The sequence below is a fragment of the Rhinatrema bivittatum genome, chromosome 2, assembly GCF_901001135.1.
Source record: "Rhinatrema bivittatum chromosome 2, aRhiBiv1.1, whole genome shotgun sequence".
NCBI classification, from domain to species: Eukaryota; Metazoa; Chordata; class Amphibia; order Gymnophiona; family Rhinatrematidae; genus Rhinatrema; species Rhinatrema bivittatum.
Genome location: NC_042616.1, coordinates 251,281,602 through 251,301,106, shown reverse-complemented (window position 1 = coordinate 251,301,106; position 19,505 = coordinate 251,281,602). Strand labels below are relative to the sequence as shown.

At 42.8% G+C, this 19,505-nt stretch overlaps 1 protein-coding gene across 1 annotated transcript in view; it reads left to right on the top strand.

Moving 5' to 3' along the window:
- The window catches only part of STT3B (STT3 oligosaccharyltransferase complex catalytic subunit B), a 217,760-nt gene that overhangs the window by 50,603 nt on the left and 147,652 nt on the right, over nucleotides 1–19,505 (top strand). Inside the window, exon 2 of the mRNA XM_029589417.1 lies at nucleotides 17,924–18,032. Within this exon, the coding sequence (XP_029445277.1) occupies nucleotides 17,924–18,032 (109 nt within the window). The remainder of the gene's footprint in view (nucleotides 1–17,923; nucleotides 18,033–19,505) is intronic.

The following is a 19,505-nucleotide window of genomic DNA, read 5'->3' as shown; positions in this document are numbered from 1 at the left end:
GGTGATTTATTCACCCGTAGACCACGGGGAATAATCTGTTGGTGAAGGTATTGTATAAGAGTAGCTGAGTGTAGTTGTGATCTTATAAGTTGTTTGTGGAGTTCCACATATTCCGTTTCAGTGCTAAGTTTAGACACCCCAGCTTCTTCACACAATAACGAGTGACTTTGCACTAGGGTTGTCACATAATCTGCTGAGTAACTGAATGTATCTTTCAATTTGGCGGGATCCATATAGCTTAACAGTAATACTTTACACGTATAAATTTTGAACTGTTGAAATTATGATGAATTCTTTAAGTCAATATTCAAACAATCATCATATTTTACCATCAGACTTTACCGAAGCCTGTGTAATTAACAGACGGTGAGACCTCATATGTACTACGGCAGGCTATTGACGGGCTACTGGCATTGACGGGCTTTTGCTCAATAGCCTGCCGTAGTACATATGAGGTCTCACCGTCTGTTAATTACACAGGCTTCGGTAAAGTCTGATGGTAAAATATGATGATTGTTTGAATATTGACTTAAAGAATTCATCATAATTTCAACAGTTCAAAATTTATACGTGTAAAGTATTAAAGGCACAGCATTAAACTGGTTAAACATTCTCACGGACAGAACTTTTCAAGTCAAATGGGATTCTATATCTTCATCTTGGTGTTCCAAAAGGTGATTTTTATCTCCCATTTTCTTTAATGTTGCACTTCTGGCCATCCTGATCCAAAGCTTTAGTTTGGGATGATTTTATGCTGATGTACAAATTTTAGCTTCTTCTGAATCTAAGAATCCAAAGCTTTTTTTTTTTTTTTTTGGTCTAATTTTAATGACTCAGTCCAAGATTTCCAGTTGGCTTACTTCTCAAAGGTAAGATCAGCCCTAATAAATCTGAGGCTATGTGGTTCTATAGGCATAAAGACCCTGAGAGATATACTTAGCTTGCCTTAGCTGGCTCTACCATTGAATTAAGAATTATTTCCTTAGGTGTTAAGTTTGACTCAACTTTGTTTCTCTGTCCATATTTCATATATAGTACAGCATCTTTATTTTTACATTTTATAGGTCAACTTCAATCCTCTTTAGATCTGTCATATTTTAAAAACCTTGACTCACACACTTGTTAGTCTCATCGATTCTTGTACTGCTCTTGCATGGTCTTACACTCCACTTAATTCATCGCATTCAACTAGTGCAAAATATGGCAGCCAAACTCATTTTTGGTGAATGCAAGTACAACTATGTACTTTGTCTTCCCTTCTTATCTCCTATTCAGTTTCATATTTTAACTGTTAAGGTGTAGTATAATGTAAAACATTATCTTTTCAGTTTAATACCTCAATACCAATCTACCACATATCTCTGATCGTCTGAGTTAATACTTCACCAAGGGAAATAGTTTGGGGACATACTTGTCACAATTTTTACTTTTTTGCTCCTCTATGGACCTCCTTGCCTTAGTTTTTTTTTTTTCCAGTCACATGGACAATTGAAAGTTTAAGAAACAACTGAAAACTTGGGATTGTTTTCCAAAGTATCTTATTTCAGTTTGTCCGATTTAAGCATAGATGGTTGATATGATTGATTTTTCTTTTTTATATTGTCTTGATTTTGTTTAACTTTTACTTTAGATTTTTTAAATTTTATTTTGTGTACTTTATTGTACATCACATTGATATACTGTAGGAAATGTGAATCTTTAAAACACTAAACTACTAATGATGGATGTATGCAACTTAGGCTGCAGAGCTCATGTAGAAGGGCTCTGCACCCTCCTAGAAAAAGTTTCAGATAAATTTTTTTGGCGCTCTTGGTGATGCAGTACCCACTAAAGGCTTTCAGAGATTGTCCATTTAAACAACTTTGGATAACCAAGTTGTGATGTAGAACATCAACAAACATAAATTGCCGTACTGGGTCAGACCAGGGGTCCATCAAGCCCAGCATCCTGTTTCCAATAGTGGCCAATCTAGGGTACAAGTACCTGGCAAGTATCCAAAAACTAAGGTATATCCCATGCTATTTTCTGAGTCAACTTGATTAATAGCAGGTAATGGACTTCTCCTCCAAGAACTTATCCAAAGCTTTTTTAAACCCAGCTACACTAACTGCACTAACCACATCCCCTGGCAACAAATTCCAGAGCTTAATTGTGCGTTGAATTAAATCATTTTGATTAGTTTTAAATGTGCTACATGCTAACTTCATGGAATGCCCCCCCCCCCCCCCACGTCCTCTGTTATCTGAGAGTAAATAACGATTCACATATACCCATTCTAGATCTCTCATAATTTTAAAGACCTCAATCATATCCCCCCTCAGCATTCTCTTCAAGTTGAACAGCCCTAACTTTAGCCTTTCCTCATAGGGGAGCTGTTCCATTCCCTCTATCATTTTGGTCACCCTTCTCTGTACTTTCTCCATCACAACTATATCTTTTTTGAGATGCGGCAACCAGAATTGTGTACAGTATTCAAGGTGCGGTCTCACCATGGAGCGATACAGAGGCATTGTGACATTGTTTACCATTCCGTTCCTAATATTGTTTGCTTTTTTGACTGCCGCAGCACACTGAACCAACTATTTTGAAGTATTATCCACTGACATCTAGATCTCTTTCCTGGGTGGTAGCTCCTAATATGGAACCTAACATCGTGTAACTATAGCATGGGTTATTTTTCCCTATATGCATCACTTTGTACTTATCCACATTAAATTTCATCTGCCATTTGAATGCCCAATTTTCCAGTCTCACAAGGTCCTACAACTTACCACAATCTGCTTGTGATTTAACCACTGACAGGCCGATACAATAAGGAGCAGTAGGAAGAGGTGTATTAGTGCCGGGCGCACCCGCATTTGCCGCACGCACAGTTCGGATCACCTACCGCTCAATACTGTATTTAAATAGCATGCAAATGCAAGCAGCGTCCGTGAAGCGTTAGGCCCGTGCAATCCATTTTACTGTATAGAGCGCTATACAGCGCCTATACAGTATCCTGGGTGCGCTGGTACCTGTCATTTCAAATGACAGGTCCCGGGGGGATTGCGAGTCCTCTCTTTCCCCCCCCCCCCCCCCCGAAGCAAGGCGCAGGGCGAAAATTAAAACAAAAGTGAATAAAGTGTAATAAAAGTAAACTTACTGCATGTGAACTTTCTTTGAACAGTCCTCTCTCTCCTCCTCCCGAGGCACACACCGCGGCTCCCCTGCCTCCCGGGGGCAGCCAGCGGTGAAAGTGGCTTCCAGCAGTGAATGAATGCACGCCTGTGTACGCCTGTGCGTACAATTTGGGCGCTCAAGGCAGTGCATTAGCGAACGCAGACGTCACACGCTGTGACGTCAAACGTCGTGACGTCACGCCTTGAGCTCGCAAATTGCACGCACAGGCGTACACAGGCGTGCATTCATTCACCGCTGGCGGGAGCTGCTGGAAGCCACTTTCACCGCCGGCTCCCTCCGCCTGGATGAATGCACGTCCGCCAGCGAAGGTGAGTGAATGAATGCACGCCCGCCGGCGTGTACAGGCTTGCATTCATTCACTCACCTTCGCCGGCGGGCGTGCATTCATCCAGGCGTATGGGCGTCCATTCATCCACCTTCGCCGGTGGGGGCTGCTGGAAGCCGCTTTCGCCGCCGGCTGTCCCCGGGAGGCAGGGGAGCCACAGTGTGCACCTCGGGAGGAGGGGAGAGAGGACTGTTCAAAGAAAATTCACATGCAGTAAGTTTACTTTTATTACACTTTATTTACTTTTGTTTTAATGACATGTCGAGCCGATTTTCGCCCTGCGCCTTGCTTCGGGAGGGGGGGGATTTTGACCGGAGCCTGCCTATTGCTGTCACACCACACTAACACCAGGGTAAGGGTCCCGGGGGGGGAGGGGGTCGTTTGCCCATGAAATTTCGTCTCTCTGCCCTGATGCTCCACACTAACACAGGGGTAAGGGTAGGCTGTATTTTAGCAGGTTAAACGCGCGGCAAAACTACAGGTTAAAAAGATAATCGGTGCGCACATTACTGTATAGGAGGGAATAGCTAATCGGAGCGTTTACATCTCATATACATGCGGGCGGAAAGGGTTACCAGTTGATTTAAAGAAGCAGTAAGGATGAGTTAAAAGGGATAGTGAATCGCGGGTTGGACTTACGTGGCCAAATTGTGAGTTAGAAGCGGGTTAGAAGCAGGGTAACCGCGGCCGCACTTTACTGTATCAGCCTGTGAATAATTTTGTATCGTCTGCAAATTTGATTACCTGACTTGTCGTATTCCTTTCCAGATCATTTATAAATATATTGAAAAGTAAGGGTCCCAGTACAGATCCCTGAGGCACTCCACTACCCATCTCCTCCACTGAGAAAATTGTTCATTTAATCCTACTCTTTCCTGTCTTTTAACCAGTTTGTAATCCACGAAAGACACTTGCACCTATCATGACTTTTTACAGACTTGTATCTCCTGTGCTAGGAGGGTATCCAGCTATAAGACTGGGTCATCTCAAGGGTTGGTACTGAGGGCAACATACCTGGCTGACTGAGTCCTTGGAATCCCAAAAGTGGTCCCTCATAGTGGAACTAAGGCATAGTTGTGAACAGACCTTAAATCATATAATGTGTTTTGAATTAACCAAACAATTAAGGGAAAAAATACTTGTAGATGTATTGTTGACCAAGAAACCTGATCTAGTTTTACTGAATCCTGGCTTCTAGACTGATTCAATTCTTATGACCAGCTTGGATGACTATCAGTTTTTTGTTCAAAATAGGCAGAATAGAAGGGGAGAGGGATTGTTAAATTATAGCTAAAAGTTATTTTAATGTCTCTTGTTCATGCTAATTCTTTGTTAAATTTCAAAGTATTATCTATATCAAATTCTGACTGGGTGAATGCCTGGTCTAGTCCACTCCAACTAAATTAGTGATCCTACTGAAGTTGTAGATGTGCTTTCTACCTTTTAATGCTGATATGAAGGCATTTTTTGTAATTTGAAATTTTTTATATACATGTTGATGTCCAACCTAATTCCAGGAGCTGTGAGGTTTGTGGGTTTTTTTTAGTGCAATGGACGACATAGACTGGGCTCAAGTGATGTACCAACCCACTCATAAACATGGGCACATGCTAGACTTTTTTTTTTTCCAATAAAGAATTGTCAGATACATCACACTGGTTTGTCTTGGCAAAGATTTGCAATTAATCAAATATGAAATAAACTAATCTTCAAGGAAGGTTATCTGCCATTTCTTCATAAATTTTAGACCTGAGATAGTGAAAATTCAAGCTAAATAAAAATGTGTAGAGGAATGAAAAACACAGCCAATATGATACAAAACATAAAAAAAAACCTAGTAGAAAACATTAAGGCATAACACCACTCAGGGACATATTACCTACTGTATATTTAAAAGCAGTAAAAGAAACATAGCTGCCAAGCTGATCTTCACCTATAACTGCTTCCTTGATCACACTATTCAAAGATTAAATGCTTATTGGAATAGAATGGCCTTTAGCATTTTCCTGAATTTAATGGTAATTCTCTCTCTCCTTTCAGTCCTTTTAGCAATGTGTTCCAAAACAGAAGGCCTTGCACACAGAGGCCTTTGTGATTCATCAAGCTTAATAGCTTTAAATGATGGAACATCAAGAAGAGCCTGTGATGTTTGATTTTCAGTCCTTGTTGGTTGGTATAATTTTAGTGCTGCATTAAAGCTAGGAGGAGCAAGACCATTTATTACCTTAATCATCAATGGTTTTGAATTTTACTCCTACACTAATCAAGTATCACTGGTTACCAGTAATATGGAGGGTTATGTTGATACACAGGCATCTTGGACACAATTCTGTAGAGCACACATCGTATTATAGGGAAGGCTTTTAAAACGCACTCGGACTGATACAATATAATCATGGAAAAAAAAATATCTAAACTGGGAGAACATTTTTAAATGTGTGCCATTCCATTTCTCCTGGGTGCTCAATGCAACAGGCAAATGAGTAGTTATGTTAAAAGGGACGCACAATGGATAATGTGTGTGTCCCTAGCACTCTGCATCAGGTGCTCAAGACATGATTGTGTGCCCCCAACAGCCTGGCCAGAGCTTCTTACTCCTGGCAGGGCTGTTCCTGATTTGGTCCTGTAGGTGGCTCCCAGCTTGCCTCAGTCTTGTTCTTCAATGTTGCAGGCTGCAGGTGCAGCTCCTCCACACCTTACTGTTGCTGTTTTTTGGCTATAACTTAACACTTTTCATGAGTGCTTTGCTACAAAAACTGCAAGATAGATGCAGAGACTACCTGGATTTAAATTCCGCCAGTGCGGAAAGGTAATGTCTGTAACAGATGGCCATGTGTTCTGTTACATTTGCTTGGGCCCCGACAACCATGACCCATTCAGCTGCAGGAACTGCGGCCGCATGCTCCCAAGAGCACACAGGCAGTGGATAGCAAAGATAGAGAAACTGAAGGAGGCAGTAGCATGATCCTGTGCCACAGAGCCAGTTCGAGCATCCACTCAGTCCTCTCCAGGGCCCAGCCGGGAACCCCCGAGAGCTAGGAGAAAAGGGCCTCCTCAGGAGGCCCCTCAGGCAAGTTAAGGGCCCCACAGAAGTGTGCCCACGCTGCCTCTATACAGGGAGCGCTGGAAGATCAGCAGCTTCAAAGACCCAGGCAAGTCTCGGGTGATGCCGTTGCACAGACATGACACTGTGCCATGCTGACGCATGTGCATCGAAACACAATCACAATGCAGGATCGAGGCACCAGAGAGCATCTGTCGATGCAGGGACCCATCTCCATGGCACTGTGATGCAGCAAAGAGTGCATTGAAGCAGGGGAGACTCACAGACCATTGGGTCCCACGTAGTTCTCTGGCGGATTAAGGGCTTGTCATCTACAGCCCAGCTGCCAGCCTTGCAAGGGGCTTCCCTTCCAGATCTGGAGCTTGTATTCTCAGACGTGGAACAGATGTCAGTCCATGGGTTGATGGGATCTTCCTAATCATCCAGGGTCTTCTCCGACCTGTGTTCAGCATCAAGGTGTGACCCTTCTCGCTTGCATCTGCAAGAGCCCTTGGGTAAAAGACACAAGACATGCCCCTGGGTGGAACAGGTGTCTGTATGGCCCAGAGGCCCAGACTCTGATATTCTGCTGGCGGCATTGCTTTCCAGAGGGCCTCAAAAGGAATCCTCCCCTAGACCACAGGGAACCCTGGCCTCCCAGGCGATGACACAAATCCTCAGTTTTTTTTGTTATCGCTGAAACATCACAGGCAGGGAGAGCATTCCCCCCACAGGGCTCCACCTTCACAGAGTGAGGGCATTGACGGCAGGTATTAAGTCCCCCCCTCAAGATGCACAGCAGGAAGTTTCTGCATACGAATCATCCTCCTATGTCACTTGGTTCTTCAATTGGCATGAGAAGCTTGCCGACCTCCCAGACCTCCCATGTCTCCCAGACAACCTCTGGGGATAAGCTCCGGGAGACAGCCCTGCTCATCTGGGATAAGATATTATTCGGCCCCTCAGAGAACACATGCTTAACCGCATATGGGCAGAAGTTATCTCTCCTCTTGCCCGCAGTCATACCAGCCATACAGGGGACTATGTCTACAGTGGTCTTCAACGCAATTCACGCCCTCCGCGTGGCCTTGCAGATCTATCCAACCCCAGCAGGGGTTTTAGGAATACACACACCATCTCCCCTGCTAACGGTGGGAGGAAAACTCTCCCATTTTTATCAGTTCTGGGAGAACATTACAACATTCGCTAGGTACTTCAGATCATCAAGGAGGGCTATACCCTGAGTTTCAAGATACCGATCCTCCCGCATCTCATGCAGTTAGAGACATGGAGTGTGCAATGGGAATGCACTCAAGGAGGAAGTGTCCCAATTGCATCACCAGGGCTGCATCCGCTGACTTCCAGTCTCCTTGCAGAATCGGGGATTTTATTCCTCATACTTCCTCATCCCCAAGAAATTGGGAGGCCTTCACCCCATCCTGGACTTGTGGATGCTCAACAGATTAATTTGCAAAGAGAAGTTCAAGATGACTTCCCTCAAGTCCATCCTACCTTTTTTACAGCCCAACAACTGGATGAGCACACTGGACCTGAAGGAGTATATCCCCATCCACTATACCTGTTGGCAGTACCTCTGCTTTCAGGTCAACGAGCACCATTTCCAGTACAAAGTGCTTCCATTTTGGACTTTCGTCATTCCTAAGAGTCTTTACCAAGTGCCTAGCGGTGGTGGTGGCCCACTTCAGGAAACAGGGAATACAGCTGTTTCCTTACCTTGATGATTGGCTACTAGTTGTCCCAGATGCAGCCTACAAATCACCATCCAATGCCTGGAACAGTTGGGCTTGCTGATCAACTACGAAAAGTCCAAACTACAACCAACCCAAACACTTCAATTTATTGGGGCAGTAATCAACATGAAAGTAGGCAAGGTGCATCCCTGCCGGAATCCAGGGGGCATGTTCTGCGGACCCTGGTACACAACTGCTGGTGGCCACACACCCCAGCCAGACAAGTATTGACCATCCTGGGACATACAGTGGTGTCAGTCTACGTGGTGCCACACATGCAGCTACATATGTGCCGACTACAGTGGGGTTTGATAATAGTGGAGGCAGCACCTGCACCTCCTGTCACAAGTCAAGGTCACACAAGCATGAAAAGGGATCTCCTGTGGTGGCTGCACCCTACGACATTGTTCATGGGAATGCCCTTTCGGCAGCTGGCTCATCAGATTGTCCTGACCACAGATTCCTTGAGCAAAGGCTGGGGCGCCAACATAGATCAGTTTCAAACCCAAGGCCAGTGGTCAGACTGGGAGAGAATGCAGCAAATAAACCTGTTGGAACTGCAAGCAATCAGGTATGCCTTGCACACATGTTTAGGGATGCCCTAAGGGGGAAGACAGTCATGGTCCACACAGACCACTAGGTGGTGGTGATCTACATAAACAAGGAAGGGGGGTTTGGTTCATGGAGTCTCTGCCAAGAAGCCATACCATCTTGGAATGGGTGGAAGGAGAGTCCATTGCACTCGGTGACTTACTTTCCTGGTATAGGAAACTCAAGAGCAGACACTCAACAGGATTTTTCATCCCCACGAATGGGAACTCAACCAGGAGGTGGCAGACCGCCTCTTTCAAGTATGGGGCCACCCCTCCATAGATCTCTTTGCCACGGAGAACAGGAAAGTGCCCGCATTCCGCTCAGTCTACCCCAGCAAGCATTGTATAGCACAGGACACTTTCCTCATCCTGTGGACAGATGGATTGCTATATGCCTTCCCCCCCTCATCCTGCTCATATCTAGGACCATCCAGAAGTGCATCATGGACAGAGCAGATCTCATTCTCATAGTCCTGGTGTGGTCCCGACAACCGTGGTATACCTACCTAGTTCGCCTATCAACCAGACAGCCAGTGCCTCTCGGGCACACTCGGAACTATCATCACAGGATGGAGGGTCCCTTCACCCAATGCGCTCCTTACTCCATCTCACAGCATGGAGCTTGAAAGGACAGTATTGACATAATTGAACTTACCACTACCAATTCAAGATGTATTGGTGTCCTCCAGGAAGTACTCCATTAGGAAAAACTATCAAGCCAAGTTGATCAGATACTCAGTAGTATGGAGAGCACAGAGTAGACCCTCTTTTCCTGACCTCTGGAATGCCTGCTGGAATGCTTCCACTTTATTCCAGGTGGGACTGGCAATGGCATCTGACAGAGTGCATGTCAGCGCTATTGCAGCTTACCACCTCCCTCATGATGGCTTCCCGGTTTCAAGTCACCTGCTCATCTCTTGATTCATGAAGGGCATTCTACAGCTATGCCCACCAGTCCAGAAGCCACCAGTTTGGTGGTATCTCAACCTAGTTCTAGAGCAGTTGATGCTCCAACCCTTCGAACCTCTGGCAGCAGTCACATGAGGTATCTATCTCTCCTGGAAAGTCCTCTTCCTGGTCACCCTCGCCTCAGCAAGGAGGGTCCGTGAACTGCAAGCATTGGTCCACTATTCACCATACCTAGAGTTCTACCATAAGATGACATTAAGGACTCATCTTTCCTTCCTCCCCAAGGCGGTATCAGCATTCCACCTCAACCAATCACCTTACCATCCTTCTTCCTGAAGCCACACAAATCCGAAATGGAAAGACTGCTTCACATGTTGGACCGTAATCGTGCCTTAGCTTATTACAAATGGCACACACATTCGTAGTCCAGGGCCTCCAAACTGTCTCCTTCAACTCGAACACCCCCGGGCTCCCCATCTCCAAGAGAACTCTATCGTCTTGAATCTCCCAATGCATCCTGTTCTTTTACAACAGAAGATTAGAAACCCTGTCTCCCTCACCAAAGGCCCACCACGTCAGAGCAAATGGTCTCTATTGCTTACCTAAGCGAGGGTGCCTATCCAGGACATATGCAAAGTTGCGATGTAGTTGTCACTGCATACTTTCACTTCACACTACTGCCTCAATTAGCAGGCAGCTGCAGATGCTGTGGTGGGTCGAGCCATCCTTTTGGCTGAAACAGCTAAAGAGACTGTCCGCAATGATGTACCAGGTTGATCATACCTCCTACAAGAACCGGAATGGTCTGTACACCACTTCGAGACCATGCAGCACTCAACTTTCCAGCTGGGGACTCCAGGCAGCACAGCTAATTCAGCCTGCTTATGTGCGAGGAAAAATACAAGTTTGCTTACCGTAAACGGTGTTTTCCATAGGGTGAATTAGCCATGCTAACCCACCCACTCCCCGGACAGTCTCCTAACTGTGCAGTATAAGCTTGGGTAAAAGACTGAGGCAAGCTGGGAGAGGACATACACAGGCACACAGAACAGAGCTCTGTGCTTTGAGAAGCTCCGCCACCTAAATGACCGGAGGACGCCCCCCCCCCCCCCCCCCCCCCCCCCCCCCCAGACAGCATGGCTAATTCACCCTATCTATGGAAAACACAGTTTATGGTAAGCAAACTTGCTTTTATGTACTTGTTTGGCATTTCTTGAGCTTGTTTTCAAATCTTTAGTAACTTCATCCCAGCAGGTAGACATCCTGTCCATAGTGACCTTCTTGTGAAAGCTTTTGGGCAAGGACTAAACTTAATTCCCTGAGGGTGCCAGTTGTGATTTCATGTTACAAATAAAGGATTCAGGGAGTTCTGTGAGCATATTTACCCTCCTTTTGAGGCCTTGGTTCCCCAAAGAAATCTGAATCTAGTTTTCAGAACTCATCTTCTCCTTTCAAGATGCTTAGTCACATTATTGAAGGGCCTTCCTTCCTAATGACCTTTGCCCAGATGTATTTCAGATTTACTGACCTTAATTGGCAGTGATCCCTCCTGGTCTTTTCGCAGAGTTGGTCACTTTTGACCAATGCTATCCTTATCAAAGATCCATTTTGCTTTCAGTTAAGCAGGTAGTATCTCTGTCCCATCAACGAAAATGCCATGGTAAGGGTATTTAAAGAGGATGAATCCCTTTTGGCTAACTGATGGACCTTTTATTTAGTGAATCTCACAGGGGAAAGGCAGCTTCAAAATCTTCATTGTCCAGGTTGAATCAAGGGCATAATTTCAGCCTTTTGCTGAAGGGTCAACAGGTGCTAAAGGCACGGTGGGGCTGATGTAATAAGCCACACTGAGCCTACAATCGGTTTTTTTGGTGGTAACATTGCTCAAGTCTTTAAAAAGGGCTTTAGCACTGAAAAACCCTGCAGTAGGCTTAGTACATCTGATTCAGATTGCAGGGTTATAGCCTTATTAGCTATTACCCTGCAGTGTAAGGCGGGAGACTGGCTCAGAGATAGGCATTGGTAATACGTTAAAGCATAAAGGAAGGAACTGAAATTTGTGGAGATCTATGTGCTATAATTTTGAGTTTCCCATATAACTTTCTTTTTTAGATTTGGCAACATTGGTGTTCATATCAGTGTCTGTTTTAAAGTGGATTTTATAAGATGCTTTTTTTTTTTGGATCAGTGTCTCCCAAAAAACTCTGGTGCACAAAGTAAATCTCAGCAAAAAGTATTGCAAAAAGTAGATTCTTCAAGTAAGAAATTTAAAGTGAAAATGTTGAATTTCCAACCAAAGATGGTGCATATTCTTGCTCAGATAAAAACTTAGTTAATATTAAATACAACTCCAAAGAAACTTCAAGCGCAGTATTGAAAGGGAGAAAAATTCCGGATACACTGCTTATCAGTATTTTAGATCTTGCATTCTGGTCACAATTGCATTCCAAACTTTTAAAAGCAATTGTTTCTACAGGACTGAGTGAAATTGAAAATATGGACTTTCTACTGGCTGAAGAAATATTTGAAAATGGCAAGAACCAATAGACACCTATTTGTTCTAAAAATGTCCATCAAAGCTGCTTGCTTTTTGCTGTAAATTTCAAGTTTGTGCAGATTCTTCACTTGGGAGTACTGGATACAAAGATTGAAAACACATGTATGAGATTTTTATCCCAACATGAAAGTTCACCAAACCATTTTAAAGCTTAGATACAAATATAAGCCACAGATACTCTTCTCCTAAACTAAAAATGGAGGGTCATGCTTGAGCATTTGATATCCATAACACACTTCTGTTCAGGTTGTGCCTTTGACAGGTTTTTTTTTTTTTGTACAAAAAACGAGCCTCACCTGGAGTTTTGTATTCAGTTTTGTATTCAGTTCTGGATGCCATATCTCAGAAAGTTGTTAGAGGCTAGAGACAATCCAGAGAATGGCAACCAAAAACTCTAGGATGTAAGACTGAAGAAACTTAAAATGTATATCCTAGAAGAAAGGCAAAATGGGGGATATGATACAAACTTTAAATACCTGAACGGTATTAATGGAAAGGAAGCTGTAGAACTAGGTCACAATATGAAGCTCCAAAGGGATAGATTCAGGAACAATGTCGCAGTATTTTTTTCCGCAGAGGACGGTGGATGCCTAGAATGCCCTCCTGGAAGAGAGTGATGACAAGGATAGTGGCAGGCTTTAAAAAAGTAAGGAATAAATGTGGAGGATTCTCAGCAAAAGAATGGTAGTGAAGCACTGGGCAACCTTCACGAACAGCCCGATCCAGTAAAGTCCGTGGGAGAGCGGACTAACGCCCGCTCTCCCGGCACGCGCACCGGCCCCTTGCCGGTGCGAGCGATCCAGTATTTAAATTAGGCGACGCGGTGCAAACGAGGAAAAGGAGGCGCTAGGGACACTAGCGCGTCCCTAGCGCCTCCTTTTGGCCTGGAGCGGCGGCTGTCAGCGGGTTTGACAGCCGACGCTCAATTTTGCCGGCGTCGGTTCTCGAGCCCGCTGACAGCCACGGGCTCGGAAACCGGACGCCGGCAAAATTGAGCGTCCGGTTTTCGGCCCGACAGCCGCGGGCCGAATTAAAAAATTTTTTTTTTTTTTTTACTTTTTTTTACTTTTGGGGACCTCCGACTTAATATCGCTATGATATTAAGTCGGAGGGTGCACAGAAAAGCAGTTTTTACTGCTTTTCTGTGCACTTCCCTGGCGCCGGAAGAAATTAGCGCCGACCTTTGGGCGGCGCTAATTTCTTAGAGTAAAATGTGCGGCTTGGCTGCACATTTTACTTACTGGATCGCTCGGGAATACCTAATAGGGCCATCAACATGCATTTGCATGTTGAGGGTGCTATTAGGTGCTGCGGGTGGGCCGCGTGTTTTCCTCCCCTTACTGAATAAGGGGTAAGGGAAAACACGCGTCCAGAGCAGGGTGACAGTGCGCTCCGACGGAGCACACTTTACTGGATCGACCTGCAAGTGACAGTTGAAGCCCTGGAAAGCAGATTATGACTGAATTGTGCTTTCTGGAAGGCATAGGGTAACCTGCATGGAGCAGGACACAATAGGATGGGGGTTGGGACCCATGTATCATGGGTTCTATGTACATATTAAAATGCGCATACAATCGCTGTTGGGCAGACTAGATGGGCCTTTTTGGTCTTTATCTTTTAACTGTTACTATGAAATTTTCTAGGAGTAGTGGGCCACCTTAGAATGTATGACATGCAGCATTTGTGTGTCCCTGAAAGTGTTCAAATCACAACTGCAGTAAAAATATATACAGAGAAGCAAAATGTTTGTGTGCAAAATAGATAAAAAAAAAAAGCTAAATCTAATACTGGATTGCACTCTTGCTATGTCACTCTGAAAAGATACGTTTTTTGTTATGAAATCTGAGGATGAAAATAAAGGAATGATCCTGGTAAAGGGACATTTTTTAGGATTTAAGTTGTCATTTGGAGAAGGTCTGCTCCCCCTTAAACAGCCCTCTAATGAGGTATTGCCTAGAATAATTTGAGCTGCTTCAGCAAGAGCTGTCATCTCTTCTAATAACCAATGTAGTAAAATTGGTTCTACTGTAGGAAAAGAGCTTGGAGTTCTATTCCATATATTTCCTAATTACAATATCAGCCATTCTCTGACCCATCATGAGCCTTTGTAACAGTGGACTTGCCATACTGGGTCAGACCAAGAGTCCATCAAGACAATATCCTGTTTCCAACAGTGGCCAAATCAGGTCACAAGTAGCTGGTAGGATTCCAAGGGGTAGATAAATTCCAAGCTGCTTATCCCAAGAATAAGCAGTGGATTTCTGCAACTCTACCTTTTTCCTCCAGGACTTTTCCTCCAAGAACTTGTCTAAACCTTTTTTAAATGCAGCTATACTAATATCCTTTGGCAACAAATTCCAGAACTTAATTATGCATTGAGTAAATTAAAAAAAATGTTTTTCTCATATTATTTTTAAATGTATTATCCAGTGACTTCATATTGTCCTCTGGTCATTGTACTTTTTGAAAGAGTAAACTGATGTTTACTCATTCCATTCCACTCATTTTATAGACCTCTATCATATCTCTTCTCCAAGCTGAAGAGTCCTAACCTCTTTAGCCTTTTTTCATAGAGGAATTGTTCCATCCCCTTTATCTTGGTCACCCTTCTCTGTACCTCTGCTAATTCTGCTATATCTTTCTTGAGATGTAGTGACCAGAACTGCACACAATACTCAAGATGAGGTCGCAACATGGAGCAATACAGAAGCATTATGATATTCCGTTTTATTCTCCATTCCTTTCCTAATAATCCCTAGTAGTCTGTTTGCTTTCTTGGCTGCTGCTGTACACTGAGCAGATTTAAACATTTGACGACACCTAGATCTTTTTCCTGAGTGGTGACTCCTACTGTGGAACCTTGCATTTTGTAGCTGTAATTTGGGTTACACTTCCCTAAGTGCATCACTTTGCATTTGCCTGCATTAAATTTCATTTTCCATTTGCATGCCCAGTCTTCCAGTTTTGCAGTGTCCTCTTGCAGTTTCTCACAACCTTCTTATTTGACAACTTTGAAAAATTGTCATCTCAAACACTTGATAGAATGAATTCATTGAGAACAAATCTTTCCCTTTTAGAGAACTGCTGGATTTCTTTCCTAAACCTCAGATGCTTACACACAAAAGTTAATGGAAATATCTGTTGCACCATAGCAAACTACTACATTATCGTATTCTCCCAGTTGGCCTCTAAGCAGCTCCCAGAATTTTCACAAAATGCCTTATTACAGCACACTTAATGAATGTTTCTGGGTTTTTTTTCTTTCCTACTTAGACTGGCTCATATCGGACCATTCTCTTTAGGATGTTCATCCACACTCTGCGATGAACACCCATTAATCCTTAGGGTTTCTCATCAGCTTCCCAAAATTCAGCATAACATCTCTTGTTAGACTTTATTGGAACCCACCTGAACACAGTGCAAGGATAAGCATTTCTACCCTATCTAAGGGCAGGTGACTTACTAAACTTGATTTTAAATCACAGGTAAGACCATTCCACCACATCTTCATGAGGATGTTAGGACATATGGTAGCAATAATCTGTCACTTTGCATGTCTCTGTATGAGGCAGTCTCAGTGGCAATTGAAGTGTCAATCGAACCAGCATCTTTAGCCATTGTTGTACAAAATGAAATATCCAACTCATGTTGGCTGGATAGTTCAAACCTTTTAAAAGGTATTTTTTTTCCACCAAACCCAATTCCAAGAGACTCTAACAGATGCTTTCATCCAAGGCTGGGGTGCTCATCTGAGGAGCCTAGTCACTGTAAGAGAAGATACTGCTCAACATCTGAATCACACCTAGGTTATGTACCATCTTTAAAGGGAATTTTTTTTTCTCTGAAATGTTGGCTAAGCCGATCTGTGACAGTTTTCAATCTGATTTAGGTTTAGAAGATACTAGAATAAATAAACAGGACTGTTGAAGTCTTGACTTAAATACGAACATCAATCTCTTCCATTTAAAGTTTTTAGACTTTCTGGTGGCGTTCTTCCTTGAAGCTAGAAAAACCTTCTTTACTTCAGGTAGCAACAACATAGAGCAGTGTCGGCGAACTCCAGTCCTCGAGTACCACAAACAGGCCAGGTTTTCAGGATACCCACAATGAATATGAATGAGATTTGCCTAGAATGGAGGCAGTGCATGCAAATCTCTCATGCATATTCATTGTAGATATTCTGAAAACTTGGCCTGTTTGTGGCACTCTGACTGGAGTTCTCCATCACTGGCATAGAGGATACTGGTAGTCTTTGGCACTGTCATAGATATTGGAAGGCAGATTTGGGATATAGATGATTCCTGTTGCATTGTGTAATGAGGGATGGGGATCTCCGCATTGCTATTGTGATGCCAAGGAATATGACAAAGCCAAAAAGAGGCTATTAAAATATGCGTCGTCCTAGTCTCTGGTTAGCTTTTGAATTGTTTTGGTTATAAGAAGAATTGGAGGGGATGCAACTCAGTTATCCTCAATTCCATAGAATTGAGAAATGAATCTGCTTTGCTGGGCGCCTTGAATAGTGTATGGAAAGTTCATTATTCAGGGATGTTACAAAGAGGTCTATTTACAGAATCCCCCAAAGTTGAAAAAATCCCTATACTGATCATGTAGCAACCATTTATAAGAGTATAGGTTGTGACTTAGGCTCTCTATCTGGTTTCCTAGAAGACAGTTTGAAGAAAAATCCCCTGGGAAATTGCCACTTCACAAATCCTGGAGGCTTCTTGGCAATCATATAAAAAGTTTGTTCTTTGTCTGATATACATTGTTACTTGTGATTGATTGGATTAACACGCCTTGGTATTTAAACATAGAATGAATACCTTGAGAGCAATGAAGATTGCTTTCAGTTCTAGATGGTTTATATAAAGCTAATATTTTTTACTGTTAGGTAAATATAATATACAAATAAAATAAAACATTCAAAATCAACCAAACCAATAAGAATGTACACATATATGGTGGAATACCTATTTTATCTGTAAATTGCCTTGATTCTTTTTTATAAAGAAAGGCGATTAAAGAATTCAATAAATTAGATGTGAAATGGAAAATTTTCCATTTCTAAACTGTTTCATAAAATTCATTAGCAATAGTGAATGGATGCATATGCAATATTAGGAAAACTTAGCAATTTTAAGTTTTTTGAATTTCCGCATAACATTTTAAACCACATTAAGTATCTTATTGCTTCCTTCCACCATCCTCCCTCCAATCAAATAATTCAGGTCAACTACTTGGCTACTCAAAAATATCTCATATCCAGTATGAGAAATGAATATGGGGGATAAATACCATGCCAAATGAGATCATAAATCTACTTATGACATCAAAACTTGCATAGAAATATTTTTGAAAATTTGCATGGGAAAGTTCCAGAAAACCCACATCCTTGTAAATTTAACTCTACTTTTGATTCCTGACTCAATTTAGTTCAGTATTCTAGGATGGTGTTTGTAAATTTTAATGTTCTAAACAGTGAGTCTTTAGACTGTTTCGCATGAAAATAGTATAATGGATATTCCCAGGCTGTACATTTTATTTTTCCTTTTCTTTTTCCAGGTTTAACTACAGATCAACACATCACCTAGCATCTCATGGGTTTTATGAATTTTTAAACTGGTTTGATGAAAGAGCATGGTATCCATTAGGAAGAATAGTTGGTGGGACGGTAAGTATATGATATTGTCTCAAGATGGCTAAAAGAGATCAACTTATCAAGGGAAATGTGATGAAATTGCCACACAGCTACTGAACACTAGTTGCACATATGAGCAAATGTAACTGGAATTACATCTTTAATTGTACAGTAGATATAGAAAAAAGCTAGATACAAAGTTTAATAGTTTTTGAGCTACTATTCCAGCTACTCTAGGATTTGTGCTTGATGTATAAATCAGTGGCATAACCACAGATGGGCTGTGGCCCACCCACTTTACGCTCATGCCCACACACTCAGTTAACTGGTGCCTGAGAAGAGGGCCAACACGAAACTCATCTCGCACGGCCTGAGGCCTGACTCGACCTTCACAGGGCCGTTGCAGAGCTCATCCCATGTGGCCTGAGAAGAGGGGCCATGCCATTGCGGAGCTCAAAAAGCACAGTCTGAGAAGAGGCCTGACATTCTCAGTGCTGTCGCAGAGCTCAATGTGCACAGCCAGAGAAGAGGCCTTGCAGCAAGGAGGGTCTGGAAGAGGGGAGAGGCCCTGATTTTTGTGTGAGAGCGAGAAGCCTCGGGGGGGGGGGGGGGGGGGGGGGGTGCATGTGTGTGTGAGCCTATGAGAATGTGTGTATGAAGGAGGAAGGAAAGAAGATAGAGAAGAAACAGAATAAGACCCTGAACAAGGAATTAGGAAAAGACAGATAAGGGCAACAAAGACTAGGACCAACCGATTTAGAAAAATTAAAATCAGACAGTAAAGGTAAAAAAAAAAATAAATTTAACTTTCTGCAATTGGAATATGCCATCTTAAGGAATCTGCATTTCTTATATTTATTTAAAGACTTTTATATACTGGAGATCATGTACAAGTACATATCGCTTCGGTTTACAGATAACCAGCATTAGAAATACCATACACATGGTGTACATAGAACAGTAAACAATCAACAGTGCGCAGTTAATAAATAAGGTATACATTAAACAAGGAGTATTGTGAATTAAGCATTAGATTTTTACAGAGAACAATTAATGAATGAGTATACTTTGAACATGGAGTAATATACAAGTGAAACATTAATATGTATGGTGTATTATAGGTAGTGTGGTGCTTTATTGGTAGCATGGGAATTTAAGTGAAGGCTTCGGTGAAGAGCCAGGTTTTCAGATTCTTCTTGAATGTCCGCAGGCATGGTTCTAAGCACAGGTCCGAAGGCAGATTGTTCCAGTGATTGGGACCAGCAATCGAGAAGGCACATTTCTTCATTGAGGACTTAGCAGGGGGTACATAAAGGGTGCCTAAGTACATTGATCTAATGGGTCTGGAGACTGAATGAGATCGGAGAGGGCAAGTTAATTCGAGTGTGGTTTGTAAGTGGATGGTTTTGTGTATTATAGTTAGCATTTTGTATATAATTCTGAACTTAATGGGGAGCCAGTGAAGGCTCTTAAGTATAGGGGTGATGTGTTATTTGTATTTTGCTG